Here is an 8,228-nt window from a genome sequence, read left to right as displayed (position 1 = left end):
TAAAAGCCTACGCCGCAAAACGCCAAGGACCTACACGTCGCTGATGATGAAAGCCGACCGTTATGCGGAGGCGGAGGAAGCGAACCGTCTAAAACACCTGGAGGAAGAAGGGAGCAAGAGGTCGCGAACGGAAGGGTCCTCAAAGTCCGGGGGTAGCATGACCTCCCACCCCCGAAGGGGCAGGGAAGAAGGGAAACCCAACCCAGGGAACAAGTCCCACACGAGTTAACGTCATTATTCGGAGGGGAAGCCTTAGGGGAACAGGCCTTCGTGGGGGTTGTCGATGACCGCCCGGCCACGAAGAAGCCTCGACGGGAACCCATCTGGTTCTCGGACAAAGACCTTCCGGCGAGGTCAACTGCCCCGAAGGACGCCCTCGTGATCTCGATGGTGGTCAACGGCACGCGCGTAAGGAGAGTACTGGTCGACACCGGAAGCAGCGTCAACGTCATGTACCATGACGTATTCCTGAAGCTGGGACTCAGCGAGGACCAGCTTACACCCGTACGGACCCCGTTGGCCGGGTTCACTGGAGACACGGTGGAAACGGAAGGATCAATAACTTTGCCGGTCGAGCTGGGCACCCCACCCCGTGTTCGAGAAATGCACATGGAATTTGTTGTAGTCAGGGTGACGTGTGCCCACAACCTCATCTTGGGGAGACCAGGGCTGGTAGGCTTAGGAGGACTCATCTCGATGGAGCACTTGTGCCTAAAATTCCATACGGTGGCAGGAGTGGGGACCATTAGGGGAGACCAGCACTTAGCTCGGAAATGTTATAGCGCGGCATGTGAGAAACTGGTGGCAGGCCCCCTGCCGGTTCATACCGTAGAGCCGGAGAGGGAGAGAAGTACCGGACCAGAACCTGTAGTAGAGCTAGAAGAAATCCCACTACACCCAAGTCGCCCCGACAGATGTGTCAGAATAGGCAAAGGACTCGACCCTGAGTTACGGGAGCGGGTGATGACCGTCCTAAGGGCGTACTCCATAGTATTCGCCCCTTGGGGCCCGGAGGACATGCCGGGCATAGACCGCTCCATTATCACACAAAAATTGGCAGTAGATCCGAGTTTCCGACCCATTAAGCAAAAACGCCGCCACCTGTCGGCTGATCGAAGAGCTTTTGTGAAAGCGGAGGTAGACACGTTGTTGGCAATAGGCCATATCCGAAAAGTGATGTATCCAGCATGGCTAGCCAACGTCGTGCTGGCCCCAAAACCCCCCACATGGCGAATGTGCGTGGACTACACGGACCTCAACAAAGCTTGCCCTCAGGATCTCCTTCCCCTACCCCGCACCGACCAGCTGGTAGATGAAACCGCCGGGTGCCAACTGCTCAGCTTCATGGATGCGTTTAAGGGGTATCACCAGATATTCATGGCGAATGAATATGAAGAAAAAACGGCGTTCGTCACCCCGGATGGTGTATATTGCTATAGAGTCATGGCTTTCGGCCTAAAAAATTCGGGCGCCACCTTCACCCGCATGGTGGCAGAAGTATTTAAGGACTTACTTGGAAACATCATGGAGGCCTACGTTGACGATATGCTAGTAAAAAGCAAGGAGGCCTCAACCCATCCAGAGTATCTAGCCAAGTGCTTCGAGATCATGAAGCAAAAGAACCTGCGCCTAAACCCAAAAAAATGTGCATTCGTAGTAAAGGGAGGAAAATTTTTGGGCTTCATGGTCACCCATAGGGGAATCGAGGTCAATCCTGAAAAGGCGCAGAGCATCTTGCAGATGAAACACCCCACCACAGTGAAGGAGGTCCAGCGATTGAACGGGAAGTTGGCTGCACTAAGCAGGTTCATGTCAAAACTGGCGGAGAAATCATTGCCCTTTTTCCAGGTGATGAAATAGAAAAATGGTTTCGCTTGGACCCCTGAATGCCAGGAAGCCTTCGACCAATTCAAAGCATACCTAGCATCGGCGCCCATCCTGTCGAAGCCGGAGAAAGGCGAGGTGTTATATGTGTATTTGGGGGTGGCGCCAGCCGCCATTAGCTCGGTACTGGTGAGGGAGGAAATGGGAGTCCAAAAGCCCATCTACTACGTGAGCAAAGCCCTGCACGACGCTGAGTTGAGATACACTCCCCTTGAAAAGATGGTGTACGCCCTCATCAGAACCGTGCGAAAATTGGTGTACTACTTTCAAGCGCACCACGTGATAGTGCTGACAGACCAACCCTTAGGGTCGATCCTAAGAAATCCGGTATCCTCGGGCCGGATGGTAAAGTGGGCGATGGAACTCACGCAATATAGCCTGGAATACCGCCCGCGGGCAGCGATAAAAGGTCAAGCATTGGCGGACTTTATAGTGGAATGCACCATCCCCGATGAGCCGGGCAAATCAGATAGGAAGCCCAGAGACTGGGAAATGTACACTGACGGAGCATCTAGCAAGAAGGGTTGCGGGGGCGGGGCAGTACTTATATCCCCGGAGGGCTTTAAGGCTTACCAAGCCTTCAGGTTCAACTTCCCGGTGTCCAACAACGAAGCAGAATACGAAGCCTTGGTAAGAGGGTTGAAATTGGCCAGAGCACTCCAAGTGAGTAGCCTGACAATCCGATCCGACTCCAGGATCGTGGTGGGCCATGTAAACAACCAATTTGAAACTCGAGAGAACCGGATGAGACAGTACAAGGAGGTGGTGCAAAGGTTATTGGCCGACTTCGAGCGATGGGAGTTGGTTCAAATCCCTAGAGCAGAGAACGGAGAAGCCGACCTCTTATCTAGAGTCACGCAGGGCTTGGAGGACCATTTGGGGTATGTCTCCCAGATAATCACCACTGTCGATGTAAGCGCGCCTAGCATCAAGAGGGAAGAAGTATGTGCCATCCACCCCGCCCCGGACGAATGGATGCAGGAGATGATTCTCTATAAAAAGCACGGGACTGCACCGAACGACCCGACGAGGGCGCGTAAAGTAGTAACTATGGCCCCATCGTATCAAATAATAGGTGGAAATCTATTCAAGCTATCCTTCGGGGGGCCGCTACTCCGCTGCCTAACTAAGGTCGAGGCAAACAAGGTACTTGCCGAGATGCATGAAGGGGTGTGTGCGGCCCACCAAGGGGCCCAAACCCTTGCACGAAAGATCATCCTCCAGGGGTACTACTGGCCCCGCCTGAGGGCTGATTGCCTAGAGTATGTGAGGAAGTGCCCCGCATGCCAACACTTCGCGATACTCCCCGGGCGACCAGCGTCTTACTATACCCCGGTGACATCCGCCATCCCCTTTGCGCGCTGGGGCGTAGATCTGCTAGGGCCTTTTCCCAGGGGTGTGGGCGGCCTGAAGTTCATAATAGTGGCGGTAGACTACTTTACCGAGTGGGTAGAGGCGGAGCCCCTCGCCTCGATCACTGAATATCAGTGCCGAAGATTCGTGTGGAAGCACATATTCACAAGGTTTGGGGTACCTCTGCAAATCGTATCAGACAACGGAAAACAATTTGATAATAAAAACTTCACTCGCTTCTGCGCATACCACGGGGTGGAGCACGTTAAGGCAGCAGTAGCCTACCCCCAGGCTAACGGGCAAGTAGAAAACGTAAACCGTACCCTCCTGGACGGCATAAAAAAGAGAGTAGAGACCGCCGGATCCGCGTGGTACGAAGAGTTGCCTACTATATTGTGGGCGTACATAACTACCCCCCAGAAAGGCCATCGGAGAAACACCCTTCGCCCTAACATATGGGTGCGAGGCGAGAAATCCTTTGGAATCTGCCATGCCCACCGAGAGAAGTGAGCGTTACAACTCTGGCCAGAATGACGAAAGCATGAGAGTGGAGTTAAGTCTTTTAGAGGAAAGAAGGGAGACGGCTAGTCGACATACGGCAACATATCAAAGAACAATAAAGCGTTACCACGATTCACGGGCACGACCGAGGGGCCTCCAGGAGGGGGATCTAGTCTTACGTAGAAGGGAGGCTAGTAAACCCCTACAAGGCGGCAAGCTAGCACAAAATTGGGAAGGACCATACAGGATTCGCCAGGTGGTTCGGGAAAACACTTACAAATTGGAAACGATGCAGAGGGTCCCAATCGACCGGGTGTGGAATACCCACCATCTGAAAAAATTCTTCCAATAGTGGACAGACGAGTTAAATAACGGTACAGGCCATTCACTCGGAATTGATCCGAGGAAGGCACTTAGCGAGTTTTTCCATCGAAATGGCAATAAAACTACCGGCCTCGACGGCGCGCGGGTGGTACACTCTTCATAATTTCCTCGCTTACTTCAATAAACGAATAAAATCCAACGCGGGTGCGGACCCTCGTCGGTTCATGGCGCTGTGGATAAGGCGAGCGGGGCGTGTGAATTGCGTGAGGCAATCCACACGCGCATGGGACTGCCTGGCGGTCCATGCGTTGGTTAAATACGTTGCATTGCTGCAACCCACACGCCGGACCTGCAGGGTAGTCAGTCCGTGAGTAAGGCGAGCGGGGCGTGTGGGTTGGTACAAAACCCACATGCGCACATGGGACCGCCTGGCGGTCCATGCGTTGGTTAACTAATAAGGCGGGCGGGACGTGTGAGTTGCGTGGAGGCAACCCACATGCGCGCATGGGACCGCCTGGCGGTCTATGCGTTGGTTAATCAGGATGCAGGCGCATGGGACCCGCAGGGTGGTTGGGCCATGGCCTTGTGGATAAGGCGAGCAGGGGCGTGTGGGTGGCGTGGAGGCAACCCACATGCGCGCGCATGGGACCGCCCGGCGGTCCATGCGTTGGTTAATAAGGCACGGAGGTTGCATCGCTTGGGGCAACCCACGTGCATTGGACCCGCGGGGTAGGCGGTCCAGTCAATAAGGCGACAGGGTGTGGGTGAGTGAGTTGCACTGCTCGGAGGCAACTCACGAACCGGTGTGGGGGTGTGCGTTGCATTGGCAAACCTGCAGGGAGAGCAGTCCATGCGGGGTCAATGAGGCACATGGCATCTACCATAGCTTGGCCAGAACGCTCAGGAGAAGACAACCAATATCTGAGCAGGCCTGGCATACGCGAACAAGCATAATCGTCAGCTGCGCGGGAAAAATCCTCCGTCCCCTGCCAATCCTCTATGGCATGCTCCAAGGCACGGGTATGGGCAACCTACTGTTTCTCGTGTTCGGCTTGGAGAGTTGAGTGAGCAAGTTGCAGATCCGCGTGGGCAGTCTTGAGGACATCAAATTCCATCAACGTAGTCTTGAGGGCGTCCAGTTCCTTCAACGTGGCCTCGTGCGTCACCTGAAGCTGTTGATGACGCTCTCCTAGCTCCCGAAGCGCCTCTTCCGAGGCGGCATAATCCTGAGAAGCCTCCTGCAAACGCTGTTGAAGCCCAATAGCCTGCATAGAGGCCTACATAAAATAAATAAATAAATAAATAAATAAAAGGGGGGGGGGGGGGGCAGGATCAAAAACAAAAAAAAAAAAACAAAAAACAAAAAACAAAAAAAAAAAAAAAAAAAAAAAAAAAGGGGGGGGGGGGAGGTCAGGATCAAAAACAAAAAAAAAAAAACAAAAAACAAAAAACAAAAAAAAAAAAAAAAAAAAAAAAAAAGGGGGGGGGGGGAGGTCAGGATCAAAAACAAAAAAAAAAAAACAAAAAACAAAAAACAAAAAAAAAAAAAAAAAAAAAAAAAAAGGGGGGGGGGGGAGGTCAGGATCAAAAACAAAAAAAAAAAAACAAAAAACAAAAAACAAAAAAAAAAAAAAAAAAAAAAAAAAAGGGGGGGGGGGGAGGTCAGGATCAAAAACAAAAAAAAAAAAACAAAAAACAAAAAACAAAAAAAAAAAAAAAAAAAAAAAAAAAGGGGGGGGGGGGAGGTCAGGATCAAAAACAAAAAAAAAAAAACAAAAAACAAAAAACAAAAAAAAAAAAAAAAAAAAAAAAAAAGGGGGGGGGGGGAGGTCAGGATCAAAAACAAAAAAAAAAAAACAAAAAACAAAAAACAAAAAAAAAAAAAAAAAAAAAAAAAAAGGGGGGGGGGGGAGGTCAGGATCAAAAACAAAAAAAAAAAAACAAAAAACAAAAAACAAAAAAAAAAAAAAAAAAAAGATGAAGGGTACTCACATTCATCAGATCCCCCACAAAGTGCGAACTCAAGGCGTCCATAGGACTACTGTCCATCCAAAACCGAGTCTGGGCAGGCACCATTTCTCGCACCCCGCGACGTATGAAGTCGATATGATCCGGGTGATAAGGGCGAAGTGGCCTGGGACGAGAGGTTCCGCTGTGGCCCCTCGCGAACAGGGGATCATGGGGATCGTATTCAATTGAGGGAGACCCGGGAGACCCAGAGGGGCGATCGACTCTAGCAAGGCTGTTGATGGCGATGACCGGCGGAGCCCCACGGGAGGGAGAGAAAATGGCACCAGATTCCGCGCCATCCAGTGTGGGGTCAGCCATCACACCGACTGAGGACTCCTCATCGTCCGATTGGGTGTGTGAAGGAGTGGGCTTACCACGAGTATTGTACACCCGGAGCATACTGGGTGTACTGGAAACAGGGGTTGCGTGGCACACGAGATGAGTAAAAAAAAAAANGGCACACGAGATGAGTAAAAAAAAAAAAAAAGGGGGAAAGAGGGGAGAGAGCACTCACGTAAAGGAGGGCCATCGCTGAGCTGATTCACCAACAAGGGGTCGTGATATCTCCGATGGTCGGATGGGCCATCCCCGCACAGTTTGGCTCGGTCTGCGTCTAAGCCCTCGTAAGAAGGCGCCGTGAAGGGAACAACGAATTGAACCCAGGCGGTGCTGAAGCCATATCCGGCTGCCCCAGGGTTGTAGCTCACGTACACAAATTTCTCCTTCCAATTCTTAACCAAGGACGGCAAGGAGGTCACAAAAGAATACCCGGATATGGGTTGAAGGTGGAGGAAGGGTCCGCTTTGGTTCACATGAAATACGTGCAATAAGAGGGATAGGGAAGGGGCTACCTTAACCTCCCGGCACCGGGTGATGAAGCAAGTGATGAACCTGTGTCCATTAGGAGTGAGCTGACAAGGCGCGATGTTGTGGCTCGTGAGGAATGCTAGCGTCAGAGGATGGGGTGGAAACTGTAAACCCCCCTGGATCGCGTGATAGTGGACTGCCATAACCCGGTTGTCAGGGGGTTCAACCATATTCTGAAGGTCGCGGGGGACCATCATCTGCACTCCTTCCCCCAGCCACTCATCTAAGGAATTCAACTCCTGCTGCGTGAGTTTTGATCGAACACCACGAGGGACCGTGGGATCCAAGCTGCGGCCTTGAGTGGAAAATGGAAGTGGAGTATGGGAAGACGATGGAGGCCTGGTGGGGCGTGAGAGGGTGTCCATAATCGTGGGCATAGTTTGCATAGGGGTGAAAGGTGAACGGGCAATCCCGAAGGATCCGAAACCGGTGTTGGGGGGCGAGATAATCATGGGCTCGTTGGGTGTCTGTGGGCGGGGTATGTCTTGCGGTGATGAGGCGAAAAGAGACCGCGGGGAGGCGGCCGGCGGTGGGACGGCTCGGGCAGGCGAGGAGGCGGTTGCGGATGGGCGACGCGGGCTGCGGATCGCTGTGGCCGTGCGGGTGCCGCTGGGCGACGGGTGCGGATCGGCGTGATCGTGCGACTGAGCGACGCAGGTGGTGCGAATCGCGTGGCCGTGCGGCGGGGCGGCGCAGGTTGTGCGGATCGGCCGAGCGGTTGCGGCGGGGGGCGCGGGCATAGCGCGGTGTGGCGGCGATGGGCGATGTGGCGGATCGGCTGGAGGGCGGTGCGAGCGTGGGAGGTGCGACCGTTTGCGGCGTGAGGCGGCACGGCGGTAGTGAGGAAGTAGGGGAGGTGGTATGAGAGATTTAGGGTTCAGGGTGTGGGGTATTATGGATGGATCAACTTTAAATAGGGGAGGAGGTATGGGAATTTTAGGGTTCAGGGTGTACTGAGTGGATGGATTGGCTTTAAATACGGAGATGGTTCCTGAAATCTGGGCATGTAGCCGATTCTGATTCAAAGACTTATTCTTACTTCATTTAGGAATAAAATTACCTAAATGAAGTGGGGGACTCGTGATGGGGATATTGGGTGTGGGCTGGATTTATTGGGCTTGTGATGGTGGGCTGGGTTGAGGTGTCCACGGAGAGGGGGGCCCGGGTCAGTGAGGGTGTCGCCGACGGGCCGGCGTGGCCGCCGGCGGGGGCGCTGGCAGCGCCCGATCACGGCGCGCCCAGCGCACCCGGTGCGCGGCCGGGCCGGGACCTGGCGCCAAACAACAGCC

At 53.2% G+C, this 8,228-nt stretch overlaps 1 protein-coding gene across 1 annotated transcript; it reads left to right on the top strand.

Moving 5' to 3' along the window:
* Positions 1–387: 387 nt before the first annotated feature.
* Positions 388–3,747, top strand: LOC116006737. Its single transcript, XM_031247226.1, has 2 exons — positions 388–1,848; positions 1,894–3,747. The coding sequence occupies exons 1-2, from the start codon at positions 388–390 to the stop codon at positions 3,745–3,747; spliced, it is 3,315 nt and encodes a 1,104-aa protein (XP_031103086.1).
* The last annotated feature ends 4,481 nt before the right edge of the window (positions 3,748–8,228 follow it).

This window comes from Ipomoea triloba, chromosome 15 (assembly GCF_003576645.1).
Source record: "Ipomoea triloba cultivar NCNSP0323 chromosome 15, ASM357664v1".
NCBI lineage: Eukaryota > Viridiplantae > Streptophyta > Magnoliopsida > Solanales > Convolvulaceae > Ipomoea > Ipomoea triloba.
This window is presented reverse-complemented; position numbering and strand designations above follow the sequence as displayed.